This window comes from Acyrthosiphon pisum, chromosome A2, assembly GCF_005508785.2.
Source record: "Acyrthosiphon pisum isolate AL4f chromosome A2, pea_aphid_22Mar2018_4r6ur, whole genome shotgun sequence".
Lineage (NCBI taxonomy): Eukaryota > Metazoa > Arthropoda > Insecta > Hemiptera > Aphididae > Acyrthosiphon > Acyrthosiphon pisum.
The window spans coordinates 86,958,173-86,975,378 of NC_042495.1; the positions used below are offsets into that span (position 1 = coordinate 86,958,173).

The 17,206-nt window shown below is 27.4% G+C and overlaps 1 protein-coding gene across 1 annotated transcript; it reads right to left on the reverse strand.

The window, feature by feature from the left end:
- Positions 1-6,196: 6,196 nt before the first annotated feature.
- LOC100159905 (protein takeout) lies at positions 6,197-13,311 on the reverse strand. Its single transcript, XM_001950671.5, has 6 exons — positions 13,054-13,311; positions 12,661-12,753; positions 8,813-8,966; positions 7,119-7,255; positions 6,645-6,794; positions 6,197-6,572 (listed from the first exon to the last, which is right to left on the reverse strand). The coding sequence occupies exons 1-6, from the start codon at positions 13,151-13,153 to the stop codon at positions 6,424-6,426; spliced, it is 783 nt and encodes a 260-aa protein (XP_001950706.1). The 5' UTR covers positions 13,154-13,311; the 3' UTR covers positions 6,197-6,423.
- Between the last annotated feature and the right edge of the window lie 3,895 nt (positions 13,312-17,206).

The following is a 17,206-nucleotide window of genomic DNA, read 5'->3' on the forward strand; positions in this document are numbered from 1 at the left end:
ATGGTAGATTAATATAATCAATTAATACAAAATCCTAACCTAACATAACTACTAATATCAGATGAATAAAAAAAACCAAATTTAACCATTCCTAAATTAGTCTGTCTTCTTCCAGTTACAGCCAAAATATGTACCTTGTATATTTTGTGTTGCATATTCAGTAATAAGAAATTTAAGCTGTTTTGAACAATTGATATTATGTGTCTTACCTATCGTATAAAAAAAAACCAAATTTAACCATTCCTAAATAAGTCAGTCTTCTTCCCAGAGGTTTAATCTACACACAAACATTCATACCAAGCTGAACCCGTGCACTCCGTTGTCCGTAAAAAATTGCAACTTAAAAAATTATGATTGTTCAACTGTTTTTGGGTGTAACTTGCTGCAATGTTCAATAACTTGATTTGGTGCTAACTTGTACCTGATCTGCCCAAATAACCAATGGAAACCAATAATAAATAAATATTAATTTATACTGTAGACTGTAGCCAATGGCAACTATTTAAAAAATAAATAAAAATAAAATTTCCAATTTCCATCGCGAACCTCAAGATCCCTGTTTGAGCACCTCTTTAAAATGCAAATTTTGAAAAATCCTTTCTTAGTGCGCCTATACATAGTAATAAGAACATTTACTGAAAATTTCATATCCATAGCTTCAGCAGTTCCGGCTAAGCGATGATGAATCACCCAGGACAAGTCTTTTTATATAAAATAAAAAAAAAAAAAAAAAATACAACAGTGGCGCAACAGTGCATTATATTATATTGGTTGCTATTGGTTAATCGGGCATGTTTGTTGATTTCATATAATATAAAAATGAATCGCAGAATGTGTTGCTAAGCGCAATAATTCTACTGTACCTACGTGTGTTGTGACTGAACTCCTAAATGGTAAGACCGATTTGAATGAATTTTTTTGTATGCGTTTGCGTTTATTCATCTGATTATAGTACGGTTAGGTCAGGTTAGGATTTTGTATTAATTGATTATATCAATCCACCATAGGTATAGAATACGACAAACTTGGTATAAATTTGATACTTTAGAGGTAAATCATACACTAAAGCACATACAGCACGGGGTCCGCGATCTACCGCAGGTAGATTGCCTACCTGATAATGTACTGCTGTGAATCAGAATTTTTATTCCTGGCAACGGAAAAGTTAAGATTAATTTTGAAACCATACACCGAATATTAAATAACGAATTGAACAAAGTTTGAGTAACATATAGTTGGTACACTTAATGGGCAACGAAGTGCACGGGTTCAGCTAGTATAATATATTAGGTATATTGGTTATTTAATCAAAAATATTGCTACATAATATTATCTGGAATACTATAGAAACTGTAAATTCATCATCAAATTTCAATTGATAATTGATTAGTTTTGAAACTAATTTGTAGTGTGAATTATTTGATTACGTAAAACATTAATATTCATACCTCGATGTAAATATGTAATTTTATATTACACTAGATGTAAATGAAATACAATTTTTTCAAGTCATGTAATACTGGAGTGTGGACAACTGGTCAGATTTAACCAAATTATCTTAGGGAACGTTCACACGAATTTTCATATTATTTTATCAAAGCGATGTTATTATTATAATTCTTAACACGTGCTGATTACTAATTCCTACATAATTATACTTAACTAGGTAGGTACCTACGTAATTAATCTGTTATTGTAACCATAAAATATAAGTACCAACAATTTACAAACAAACTACCTACGTATCAAATTGACAGTATATTATTATAAAACTCCATATGTAATAATATCTATAGTATTATAATTATTTCCATGATATTGACTTTGAAATTACGTTTAATTATAATTTATATAGTACTTTCCACTCGGAAAAAACAAAACCGTTCTTTGTATACTATAAAAATAGTAGAATTGACTGTATTATATAATTACTGAGGGCTAATAGCTATATGGTTAGTCAGATTTACTAAAATATTATAGTCAAGTTATTATAGTTATTCAAACTGAAATATGCAGTTATTTACTATATTTTTGTAGTGTTAAATACTTTTTAATTTAGTTTGCTTGAACAATATTTATAGTTATATTAACCAAGGCTTATAGACTATAAGATTAGTGACAATTAGGTCTTAAAAATAGTACTCATTCCTAATTGTTAATTTTTTTTAGTAATATATATTTAGATACTATTATTTATAATAGGTAGGTAATTTGCATTCAACTGAATTTTGGATTCTGAGCGTTGCGATGAAAGTTTTGATTTTACAATGATGTGTGTTTTTTTATTTATTTATTTTTATTTTTGTGTCTGTCACCACCGTTTGGAGCAGTAAAACTGCTTCGATTTTGGTTTGACGAAACCATCGGTCGACCAGGCAAATGGTATCCAGGATATGGAGGTCGTCTGCGGCGTCTGCAGTAATGCAGTCACGAACCAGACGGTAACCGCGGTAATTCGCAAACGCCGCTCTCTGTGGAGCCGGACGAAGAGATTCGTCCGGTGAATGCTTTGTTGCGTCGCTATATCAGCATAGTCCGCAATGTATATATAGTGTATGTGCGTGTTTATGCCGAGTTTGCTCCGCATTTTTGTGTCCGGTTGAACTTGTTCGCCGGAAAATCAGTTAAAAATTAAAATCCTTTTACTTCCACCATGTATAATGTATAAATGTATATAATGTATAATCAGATAACCTATATTAGGTATGTAAGTTTACACGAATAAACGTTTTTGTTTTGTATTTGGTATTTATTTGATATTATTATTAATAAACCCGTCAACACGCTGGTGTAAACTTAACTTGTGGATATGTTGTCTAGGTATATATTGTACAATGTACATACTTTCGGTTTTCTTTACTAATGTATAAATCTCACGAGGAACCTTGACACCTTGTATTGAATTCTCATATTGTATTAATGGATACAAATTCGCTTTCCAAAAATGTTTAAATGATAATCCTAACCATCAGAGGTAGTCGTGTTTAAAACGTTTATGAAAGTGTTATATTAAAATGAACGAAAATAGTGAAATAATTTTTATTGCTTTAAATCATGAACACAGCAAAGACTACGAAAACGTTTCAAAAACTCGGTAATAAAATGAAACGTGCAACTCTCGATGACCCATGTGAAACACCATGCAAAATTCTACATCGGGAGTTACTTGAAGGAGATGTAAGTATATTGACTACCACAAATATAAGACGGATAAGGACAAATATTCATTATGCTCGCTCAAGCATAATTCCAAAATTGCCTACACATTTGGAAAAGTTGCATTTGAGTGAGATGAAAACTAACAATAAGGACAACATTTTTTTATTAATAAATAGCACCGAAAAAAATATTGTAGCATTTTCAACGGCGACAAATTTAAAATTTGTCTGTGTAAAACATTATAAATCGATGGTACAATTAAGAGTTGTCCTAAACTTTTCTGTCAATTATTTATTATTCATGGTGCGAAATAATATAAATTGTAAAACGGTTTAAAATTATTATTATAACTATCATGTGAAATGGACGATGGCGAGTATAAATACTATTATAATTGAGATTTCAAAGTGAGAAAATAATTTAAATATTATTCATAAAACCAGAATTGTATATTAGGACTCAAGTCTTAGTGAATATAGATTGTCTTTATTATTTAATTTGTTCTTCGAATAAATTTAAAGCTAAACGCAACTATATAGTATCTATCTACTATCTGGTATAGGAACTGGTAGATATAGACATATAGTAATCATAAGAACATGTCTTCCTGCTATAATTATAAATTATAATTAATATAATGTATAACTGGTATTATACCATGCACTTGATGAGTAATGGAAATATACCTACTAATACATTATAAGACTGCACCCAGTATACTTTTAAAATAGATGTATGAATTTCCTGTTTGTTATTTTGCTGCCTACCTGGTTTTTTTATTGAATGTCTTGCAATTTGAAATAATCTAACTTTAATCACTATGAAGAAATATTTATTCTTCTACACATTACACTACATATTACACATTATACTTCAACAAATTATTTTATTTTGAAACATACTAAATTTAAGTTTAGAATTGTATAAGCATAATTTATATTTCATAATTAGGTAGTAGGAAGTACAAAAATACAATTAATATTATTATGCAACAATATTGCATTTGGACATTTTGTAGATTAAGCAAAAATGTATAGCTTACTTCCAAATTTCAATTGAAATTTGTACAAGCCAGCAGTGATGAGCTCAGTTAACAAAAAAATTATTTAGATAAGATAAAGATTAAGATAGAAATAGGTAAAGATAAATATAAAACGTTTCTATCTAGATAATAAAATAAATAGAATATAGCTAATAAAACAATACTGATTAATATATTTTTTTTGATTATTTGATTATTTGATTCATCGTCAAAGATATTTTACTTTAAAAAAATGCATAGGTCATTTTCATTGCTAGCTGTAATAAGTTATAAAAAATACGAGTAACTACCTATTCGAATTAGTACTTACATATTTTATATGATGTTACGTAAATCTAAAACCAATATTTATGTACCTTCACTGACTTTACTATCTATTGTATCTAATACTATTTATGTATTTAATGATATAATGCCTTTAGCTTAAACTTAAAATAATAAAATACTATCAGAGTTATACCTAAACACCTATAATTTTCGAAACACTCATTATACTTTAATATGCTATTCAGTGGCATACGCAGGATTTTTCAATTGGGGGGGGGGGGGGGCTTGAAAATTAATTTAATTTTTATTTTGTCCAGTCCAATAATTTCAGACGTTTATTTTAGGTATTTAAAAATGTTTGTAACTTCTCAACTTTTCTGGTAGAATAAATGCTCTGATCATAAACTTTGATGCCCGATGTATGTTTTTGGAAGCTAATTGGATATAGTTGGTACTTTTAGGAGGTCAAAATTGAAAATGCTCAGTGCTTTTTAAAATAATTTGAGAAAAAAAATGAAAATTTATTAAAATTGTTTGGTAACCAGCTTGGTTATACCGTCCTCACTTGGATTGTATTTGATTAGTTAAAAAAATGTTTTTCTTTAAATGTCAATAAAAAATTATTTATCGGGTCAAAAAGCTTAAAAATGTCATACCGAAGTTTTTATTATAGCTTAAGTATTAACGATACATAGGCATCATGGTTATTACTAATTTTTTATAATCATTTAAAGTTCAAATCTCATTAAAACCACAGTTAATTTGTAGTTCAAAACTTATAAAATATTAAATTTATATAAGCTAAGACTAGAAAATGTAATAAAAGTAGTTCATACTTTTGCCTAAAAATTACAGATAATTTTAGGAAAATTGGTATGCAAATACAATGTTTTTTCAAAAATGAATTCATTTCGGTAAAGCGTATATGAAATTTACGTTTTGCTTAATATAATAGACAGTTGAAACTTGATAAATATATTTTTTTTAAAGTAATAATAATACGGCAATGGGTGGGAGGGCTTCAGCCCGTTAGCCCCCCCCCCCTGCGGACACCACTGATGCTATTTAATTTTTAATAAGTATGTGAATTCCCGGTATTTTGTAATTGTCAACAAAGAGTTTTTTTCCTTCTTGTACATAAATTATGCGACACACAAATATTATGAATTTACTTTTAAATTTCAAAGATTTATTTATTTATTTTTTATTCATGTTACAGCACCAAATATACTAGGTCATTAGCTTGCAACAAAAAAAAACAAAAATTAGTTACATATAAATAAATTAAAAATTTATTTAAAATAATACAATAGTTTCCTTAGATTAGGTTGTATATATCAATACGTTTTAGAAATGTGATGATTTTGTTGATGTTGTCTTTGCGATTTCATGTATGGGGTTTGGGCCACTATATGCGGTAGTATTTTTTTATTTCTCTGAGTTTATTATTAGGTGTACGCCGCCATTCGGATTCCCATAAATTGATACAATAGGTACTGACATTCCTATGGATGTCACTCCTCAAAATATAATAGTATACCATTCTTAAAAGTACCTTTAATTATAATTTAAAAAAATGTATTGGGGCTTGAGCCCCCTCTAAACATTTTTCCTATTTGCGCCACTGGCGAGGAGTATAGGTGCGTATTTCAGTTAAAGGGTTATATTAAATGTTTCACGAGCTACTTTTGAGGTTATTTTGTTTGTATGCATCAACTTTACGATATCTTATATTTTTACTTCTAAATTCACTTATACACATTTATTAAAGTACTTTACATTCATATTAGGTTCTAAGTAAAAATACATAGTTTATTTAACAATTTTTTCTATTTATTGTGATATTTTTATCAAAATAGAGCTTATATAATATAAAACAACCATACAAAATTAAATTAATAATAAATTAACACACCTATTATTACATAAAAAAAAGCTAAGAAATAGAGTTCCATTTAGTTGAATATTTTATCATACGGTACTTTGTGGAAAAACTGATGAGTGACTGACTGAAATGCCATCCCTAAAGCAGATTCAAATGCAGGTTGAAGGTCCTTCAAAATTTCCCTCCAATTTTGATTCATAAACATGTTCATATTATTTCCTAAACGTGATTATTTTATAATTAGTTATACTGTATATTAAACATGCACATAATAAAATATATTATATCAACCTAATAATTGATCTCCATTAAACAAATTATCCAGCTGTATATAAAGCCTTGATGTACTAAATTTTAATTCTAAAGATTCTAATTCCATGTATTCATCACCTTTCCTTGTAACTGGTTTACCATTTATGTCAATTGATACTTTCAATGCAGCTAAAATTTAAGATTAATGAATTAGATTTATGTACATTTAACCATGAAAAAATAAACAGGCATGATCGCTAGATTACTGCACGCATATTTTATACATATATTATACTTCTCCAGACTTGGAATAAAAAATGATTAATATCATAGAAAAAAATGTTATTCACATTACAATTACATAAGAATTTTACTGTTTTTGCCATGTCTGGGGAAAATGCGCAGTGATAGGAAAAATTGTTTTTTTGGTGATTATGCCTGTTTATTTAGTCATGCATTTATCCAATTGAATTGTTTGCTTATAATAAGTGTAACAATAGTCAACGAACTTACCTAAGGTTAAATTGCTTTTTCCTTCGCCTATTATTGGTAGAATTATAATTTTTCCTTGTATATTATACATGCCTTCGAGTACAAGTGGTTCATCAAAATCAGCTTTTAGATTAAATGTATAATTGTTTATATTCGATCTGTAAATACAAACAAATATATGCGTATGCTATTACTCAAATAATTCAACTAAAAAAAATCCAGGGAATTCGTTCTAATGTGTATACGTAACGAACAATGTGCAGGACGCCCTGGCAATGTGAACCATGAACTCAAACAAATAATTTATAATATTGATCATTAATTGTATTAAATTTTACTATATTGCGCATATTTTGAAACAACTATAATAATAATCATAATTATACAACAGTTACGGAATACCCAAAAGTAATATTATTGTTTTATTTTTATTTATAATTTTATCTAAAAAATGGTAACTAATATTATTACTTTATTTTTATTATAAATTTATAATTTTATTGTTACCTATTTATGAGTATAAGATTTAATAGAATGGCAATTAGGATTGCATAGTGAGTTTGCTTTCCTACACTTGTAATTATTTGTTTTTTTGAAAAGCTGCACAGGAGTACCCACACCGATGATATCCCCGTCCTCCTAAATTAGAAAAGGAACTGTAACAATTCTACAGCAGAAAACATTTTACGATTTGTAAAAAATAATTTGTATAGAAGACGTACCAGGTAATTAAATTTCATTGCGAAAGGCAATTATTAAAAATTATGATTATTATTATAGCGGTTTTAAAATAATATGCAAAATATGCTAGAATTTAATAAAATTAATGAATAATATTATAAATCAATTATTTGTTTGAATTCGTGGTCCACATTGCCCGTTACATAGATATTAGATAAGGTATCGAATGTACCTCGAAATTTAGTAGGTCACTGTAATAGGTGTGTAATTAAATTTGAATTTAATAATAATTGATTGCATATTATGAAAAACGAGCGGAGACGGTCTTTCAGCCTATATTTCTAAGGATATTTTAATATATAGGTACCTATTTATTATATTGCTATTCGTAATAGGTACCTAAGGTATGGTTATTTTTCGCAAATATCAAATAATAGCATACATTATATACTTAATAATAATTATGATATTATTTCATACAAGTCTACTATAGCTGTTATTAACGCGTATGAGTCAATAAAGAGTAAAGACGTATTGAAGAATGGTGCGAATATATATATTATATTATATATTTTGAAAATTGTACTGTGTATAGTAAAGAAAAATATAAGTAGGTAGTGATGAAATGTTTCAAGTCCGTACGAATAATATTTTTTTAATTACGCAACAAATTAACTCAAGTCGTTATTGTCTAATTTTATCGGTATTTGAAATTAAAATATCTGTACAAAATGGTGTGTATATAATTTTATAATTCTACGTCTTGCAAAAACAACTTATGAAGAACTTTGTGTGAACCTTTGGTAACACAAATTTAGACTTCGTATATTTTTATTAAAAATAACTGCTAATATTCATGATTTTTACCATTTTTGTCAATTATAAACATTTTTACTGCTAAAAGTAAGTTGGAACACACGACACACACACTCACACACAAAAATATACTTAATTGTTAAACCAATAGCGCTCCGTTCAGCGTCTAAAAGTTTTATTAGGTAAAGAATATTTTTATGAAAGTTGGTATAACTTACTTCATTGATGTTATCTTAATAGACCCAATATTGTGTATATAAAGGTCCTTGAAGCTTAGTTTGATGTCTAAGGGACCATTAGATGCGCCTTGAATTATATCCATTTGTGATATTATTAAAGGATCAATTGGTATTAGCCCCAAACTTGGTATTCCTAAAAAACATAAAAACCATTTTACCTTGGTTCGTTTATTATTTATCTATTAGAAATGGTAAATTTATCTGTAGAGTTAAATATTTTTAAATAATTTTTGAATAATAGGTACTCAAATTATAATATATGTATTAGTGTATTATAATTTTAAAGTTTGCTTAACTTTTGAATTGTGTTTTTTTTTTATAATTATTAAAAGTTATGACGTTAATAACTAATTAATTTCACAAACTATTATTTGATGTATTTTCTAATTTCAAAGTTTGGTCATTTAAAAGTACTGTATAACAGACATATAAACTAAAGTTATTTTGATATTATATTTATTTAAATGTAGGTACTTATTTAACTATTAAAACTTTTAAAGGTTTTTAAATTCTGAGCAAAGTAAATTAATTAGCTCATCAGATTTGAAACACATCTACGAACCATTTTTATCAATTTAGTATTTTTAAAATGCGGAAGAAGTTGATTTCCTGACAGTAATTTTTATTACATTTACAAAAATGTTTACTATATGTAATCAAAAACTATTAACATTAAACATTACAAAAATTTTCAAGAATTCTCTTTAATGTGGGGGTTTTTTAAGTACACTCAGAATTAATTTTCAGATGTGATAACTTATAATTGCATTGTTACGTTATACCATATTATTATAAAAATACTCCAATAAATATATACTATCCCGCGGCGAGGTGAGCTATCGAGAGAAGTGTCCTTACCAGGTATCTGAATCCTGTTTGATTTAATACAATATATATTTCACATTTTTATTATTATACACGTAAAAAATAGTTACATAAATATAAATAAAATACAACCATTAACTACAGTAATTATAAATTTTGTTTTAAATTATAAATCTTGTACCTACTATGCTTTAAATGATTATATGGGGTATTGTATGTTCTTATATCGATTTCGCGGACAGAAAATATACTACAACATGTATACACGTTTATCTTTATTTTTTAACTGCATATAACAACTATACCTATAAGTGCCTACCAGGTATTATGAACTGTGAAAGTAAAATTATAAAAACGTTTAGAGGTAGTTAGAGGTGTTTTCAGTATTATTTTTTCACATTTTTATACAGGTATCTATTAATTGATTCGTATTGAGAATCTATGAGATGATAAATGATCTGAATTTTGCCATCAGATTATGTACAGTACCTACCTACAAAATGGTTTGGAAATTTCAACTGAAATAATTAGTACCCTGTATTACAAACACAATAATGTATTGCTATTACAATGGTAGGTATGTTGTTATGCTGTGCCATCCAAGTGGAAATACATGATTCCCACAATTATTAAGTACCAACGTGTACCTATTGTCCTATTATGGGTAATTTGTTCGGTGACTAAAATATGTGGTTTGATTATAATTTAGGCTTTAGGAGTATTAAAATATTATTTTCTTCATAATTTAATTATTTAAATAACATTTGTTATACTGTTTATAGTCACAAGTCTTTAAATTTTTACCAGAGTTACAAGTCATTATTAGTAGTAATAACATGAACATCTCTGAAAATCTTTATTCATGGTCAAGTTCAAACACAAGCATCTTTGTAATTTATTAGTTTATTACCATGTGTAACCATGTGTTAACCCATAGCTAGCTCATTGCAAATTTTTGGTAGAAGAGCGGGTAGAAGGGCCGAAATCGGCGGTAATGTTATTCCGTCCACATTACGTTAACGGGCACCTTGCTAATGTCATCACGTACCCGTCTTAAGTCTTCCGGTGTTCAAGGCTATAAAAAATGTCATATTGATTGCTATCAGTGAGGCTGAGAGTCTAGGTTCAAGGGCTTATAAAAAAAGTTTTGTTGATAACAATCTGCATGTTCTCAAATTGTCAAAAATGATTAAAAATTTTAATAATTAGATGATATTTAATGATAATTTAGATTTATAATAACTGAACATAATATAATATGCAATTTAACTCATAATCTGAGCCATTTTCAATCAGATTACCTTAAACTGTATTTCGATTCGCGTTTAAAAAAATGTGTTGAACATATTCCAATTCTTTGGTCGAACAATGACTAATGTTAACACAAGTTATTGAAAATGTCTTTACATTATTATGCTGACCGAATTCTGTAACGCAAGGTAAATTTTAAGGACACGTAGAAGAGAGACCACGGAAAAATATTACTATACTGATAATTTTTTAGATTTAAGTCTGAAACATGACCATGTTTTATATTTTTTTTTTATATACATCAAGATTCAATTAAATATTCTTAAAAGGTTAGCAGCATGCTAATTGTGTAATATTTTTTTTTTCTATAATTTTACATTATTGATTATTCACGTTGTACTGTATTTGATTGATTTTATAATATAATAATAGTTGAATGTTCATAAAAATTTTATTTTATTTTTTTATAATTGGATAAATAACATAAAATAATGAGTAATGACCCTGTTGAATGTTAAAAATATAATTATTATTAATTAACAATGGTTGTTATATTTGACCATTGTTTAAAAACACATATTTGCTTTTGCTTTATCTAAATTTATAATTTTATTAAAAAGCAAGTACCTATAGGTAATCTTATATAATATTTATAAAATAAAATAATATTATGCCTGTTTATAATAATAGTTATAATATGCATAATAAATATTAGATATTAATAAATTAATATTTTACCTTTTAGGGTTACTGTTTACAACACATTTTATAATATTAATTTTATATAGGTAGGTAAATTATAATTTTGAATTAAATGTATCTTAGGAGTTAGGAGATACATTGCCAAACTTGCCTAGGTACTATATGTGTACCTATGTTACTTGCTACGTTAATTTAATTTTATATAATTATAATTTGTTTTTATAAACAAAAATTCTAAGATAAAATTGTTAAAACTAATATTATTACATTTTTAATAAAATGAATAAAATCAAGTATTTTTGAGTACCTAATTTTTTATGACTAACAAAAAGATATATTTTATTTTTAGAATAATTTATCTTTTGAATGTATCCTTTACGATACATAAACAAATTACTGAAATTTTTGCCTAGAGTTTTCAATAATGTTTGTATTTATGGGTTTAGTAGCTCAAAATTAACAAAATGCATTTTCTTGGATAAATTCAAAATTTTGCCAATTGGAAATGTATTAGGAATACAGTAAATGAATTCTGATAGTTCAGTGTCTCATTTTTACTGGAATCTACTGATATACAAATATAAAATAACGCATTTTACTTTTACAGATATTTTTATACATTTAATAATTAATATATATTATCTATATAACGTGTTGAAATTAAATAAATCATAGGTATCTATTAAATTCTTTGGTATGCAACGAAAACAACTGCTATACAGAAATTTGTAATGGCGTGTCTCGAAAATAACTCAAAACACGTATTTGTTGGCCAGTTTGACTTATATCGTCGTATAAAATTATGATGATAACAAAATAGAATTTCTCATTTTGTACAAACATAGTACAGTTTTCTGTGCGCTAAATGTTTGTGTCGGACCGAAAAAAAGCATGCCTTCGAAAATAAAGAAATTAGAAAATTACCTATATAATATCATTATTTACATAGAAAAAATTTAAATAATGTTACCGTACACAGTAGGTATGTCATAAATACATTATACAATATGACTTGTATATAAAGGTCTTAGTTAGTAATTTTGACTCACCTTTGACTAAATGCGGTACGGCCGTTTGCAGTGCTTGTTGAATACATGAGTTGACGCCAGGATCATCTTTTTTGCACGCAATGAATCCTTTAGCTGAGAACAATAACAAAAAAATCATAGTATCTATCTAATACAATATAAGTCACAGTCTGAATGAATCAATAAATAAATCATCGGCGGTCGTTGAAAATATGAAATATTCTGTTCGAGACAGACTGGATGACAGTGTCGTGGACGACGAATAGCCCACTTGTAATATATAACCGACGATATAAAAACGATATGAAAATATTATAGGTGAAGCTGGGTAAGGGTAAATAGTAGCTATATGTAACTGCAGGTAAGGGTAGATATCAGCTTTACGGACGTGTCAGTATAGTATATTCAACTTACGTAATTTGACAACAGATGCGGCGGTTCGAGTCGTTTTGGAAATCACGCACACCAGACAGCACAGGGCGACCAGCGCGGCGTCACGTCTCATCATAGCCATAGTATTAAATAATAATTAATAAAATTGAATAATACGCTTAAATAATATGGTGTTGGACGGGCTGGCGCGGCGATGTTCATTCACGCGGTGCAAAAATGATATTAAAATGTAACCGTTCGTCGACAAACTTGGATCTACTGATGCCCGACCGTCGACAACGATCTGATATATATATATATATATATATATATATATATATATATATATATATATATATATATATTTATATATACATATACACACACATACAAAAGAATATACTTTCGATTTTTCGATTAGGTATACCCACCCATATTGACCCACCAACACCAAGTACGTGTGTTTGCCATTATATCGGCGTGCACGTCTTGACCTTATAAGTTACAAAAAATGTATTGTGTTTCATTGTCATGGGTACACCCGACAGTCCGGTTCTAGTATATAATGATGATGATTATTTCAGTTCGGCTGGGTGACTTCTGAAATTGGACAACTAAAAATATAATATGTCCAGGAAGACGGATATTTGGATAAAACATAATTAATTATATTCTGCATAATCATACTATTATTCTCATAACGTGGTTTTGTGTGCCATACTATTATGGCTGTACAATAATTATTGAAAATTCTTTTTCTCTATAGCAATTGAATATCTTTTCAAATTCCTAGTCCAGAAAATGGTATTCAAAATATTTTTCAATACCTAATAGTATTTAATAAATATAACTAAGCTTAGTAAGCATCAGGTATTGAGTACTTATTAAAAGAGATAAATTCGTATAATAAGTCTTCTAATTAAATACTTCCTTATTCTACCTACAACAGAGCCATAAGTCTTTTCAATTATCCTTCATCATTATCTGCTTTAGAATAATATATACAGATTATACACTTCTATTAATATTTATTTTTTATTTTCAGAGAATAAAATTAAATAAACCATTTTATTTGTTTGTAACTATCCAGTACACATAATTATGTATTATGTTATTTATAACTCTTAATTACATACATGATAATATTTTAAAAACTGCTGTGCGTAAAGGAAATTATTTCACATTTTGTTATGATATTAAATATTGTGTGAATAAAAGTGAAAAACACATAAAATAATCATAATATAAATTCAACTAAATTTTGACTCTATTGGATTTAGACATTTTTAAAACTATATATTTATAACTAGAACGTTAGTACATCATTACTACTTGACGTTATTGGGTTTCATACAAATAATCATTTAATTTGTAAAGTATTACATTTTAATACGTCAACACTTAAGAAGTATTCAAGTATCTATTCACTGTACAAATATATTATAAGAACACGATCGTTTAAATATTTGTTTATTATAAAAATATATGCAATGCAAGATATATATTTAATATATTATCCTATATCACCAGTTTATACAAACTACTACGCATGGACCGAGTAAGTAAAGTATACTAAGCACATATTACAATTTCAATAAATATATTTGTATAAGAAATTACTGAACATGAAATGCATAATACTTAGTAGATACATTAGTACCTACGTTATGTAGTTATATAATTATTTCTAAGATTCTGTTTATGTTTTTATTGTTATTACTTTAAATAAATACTATTATATTTTTTTCAAACAATACTACTGAAAATAATAAACTATACTATTATACATTACTATATAATTATAAAGCAGGTATATATATAATATAGGTACTCCGTATGTTAAATAATTGTAATATTTTCGTTAACCCTTGTTAGTTGTCCATGATGTAAAGCTAATATTTTAGTGCACTTTTATTTAATGGGATGTATATGCCTAATGGCCTCCCTATTACCATTATTTACAAAAAAAAAAAAAATGTAAAATATTTTTTGATTTAAAAAAATTATTGATTACTCTTATATTCATGCATTATAAACCTGATACCGGTTGAAATCGATAATTTCAAATGTATTTCCCCACCACGTGACTTTTACTTACTTCTGTAGTTATATAATATGCAATGTTAGCACATGTCTACCAGTAACCAATTAAAAAAAAAATTCAAAAAAATATATTGAAATTAATAAAAGAGGGAAAGTAGGTAACCGCTCTGCTGTAGTCAGTAGGCACAGACGTACAGTATAGGTGACGTTGCATACAAAAAACGATTCTGAGCGATGAAGGTCTGTCAGCCTATATTGCTAAGTATTTTTTATGATATAGTATACTATTATTCTAAATTTATTTTACTATAAGTAATATGATAAGTTAAATTCATTTTTCCTAAAAACATCCTGTTTATTTTATTATTATTATTTATTATTGTTATTAATTTTTGAGTCCTTTCAGATTTATTGCAAAACGGTGTGAATAGTTAAATGGTATAAATAGGTAATACCTTAAAAATAATCTAAATATTTGGTATGTCTAGTTGGTTGACATGTAGAAAATTAATTTAGCATGTTTACTTAAAATTTGATATAATAAATGAACGTAAATTTGCAAAGTTTTACTTTTATCCGTATGTAGGTATGGCTCATTTCACACCTCCGTGTTTGGGACACGCGCGTTTTTCACCTTACATTATTTTGGCGACATCTGACAATTTTTTTTTTTTTAAATATGTTAATACCTAATTTCATTACAAAGATCCTTGACATATATAGAACTAATTTGTGGATTAGTTCACGGAGATCATTTTGAACAATATTATAAACAAATAAAAATATTAAATACAATATCAACGAGAACGTGTTTGTTAATTGATTCCCATTCGTTATCTATTAAAAAGTGAAAACCAAATATGATATTATTATAATTACGTTACTCAGACAATAAGTATATATTTCATTATACTACCAACGTTACCAACGTTATTGTAAGATTATCATAATGTTTTTGATTAGTTATAGTGTCTACGAAAAAATACAGATATTTTCATAATCTGTGCAAAGATTGACGGTGGGTACTGCTATTAATTATTATTACACTCTACAAGAATGATAAATGGTAAGTACTTATTTAGAAATGATCTATATGAGTATCTAAAACGAAAATACTATATTTATTTTTGCTGTAACTATATATAATACAATATGATATATTAAAATACTGTTTATAATGTAAGTTTACAGATTACCTACCAACGTGACTTAATTTACTTTGAAGTCAAGAGTACAAGAACGAGGATGTTAAATTCAACTAGGTACCTATTTGGGTTTTTCGTTTAAATGTAATGGTTTTAATAGTATGCTGTTTTCCTTTTACGAATAATAGTTTGGTCATTTAAAACGATTTAAGTATGTAGAAGTTTGATTTATCACTCGCAGGGGCGGAATTACGAGGTGGGGATATGGGGGATAGATCCCCCCCCCCATGAGCTGTATTTATATATTGTCTTATACTCTTATACCTACAAATAGTTCAAATAAAAATTTATAAATTATTACGGAACTAGAAAAAAAATAAAATGTTTAGTTTTTTTGGTATAAACATTATACCCAGGTACAAAAATATTTACCCGGTAAATGATTAGCATATTTCAAAATAAATGGTCTGATTCATTTTAATTCTTATTTATTAATAAACACTTTGTGCCCTGCCACACACTGTACCAAATTACAGTACCTACTTCCTACACAATACATGCATACACATTATAGGCGGTAAGTAATTCGATAATGGGAAAAACCCCCATTCCAAAAACATATTATAATAATAAAAATGTAACTTCAAGATTTACATTTCGTAGAATGAATAGTAATACTACGAACGCTCACCGACACTTTATACATTGATTATTACGATTACGTATAGACAGTGGACACTACACAGTCAGAACACACCGTGCCATTTCCTCATAGTCACATTGTCACACAACTTAGTAATTGATTTTATTTTTATAAGCTAAAAGAAAAATGGAGCAAAAAAAAAGTAAGCTACCAGCAACTAGTAGTACTCCATTGAATTTTTTTAAAAAGAAGCTTGCATTGACGTAGTATTACAATTTTAAATTATTCAAAATATTAAACATTATTACGCCCGGAACTAAATGTTTTAAAATCGTACAAATATGTACGACGTATTTTATACACT

Coding starts and splice junctions, on each gene's coding strand:
- LOC100159905 (XM_001950671.5), bottom strand. CDS start 13,153: ATGGCTATGATGAGACGTGACGCCGCGCTGGTCGCCCTGTGCTGTCTG. Junction 12,754..13,053: donor CGCATCTGTTGTCAAATTAC/GTAAGTTGAATA, acceptor TATTGTTCTCAG/CTAAAGGATTCATTGCGTGC. Junction 7,256..8,812: donor ATTAAGATAACATCAATGAA/GTAAGTTATACC, acceptor TTGTATTTACAG/ATCGAATATAAACAATTATA.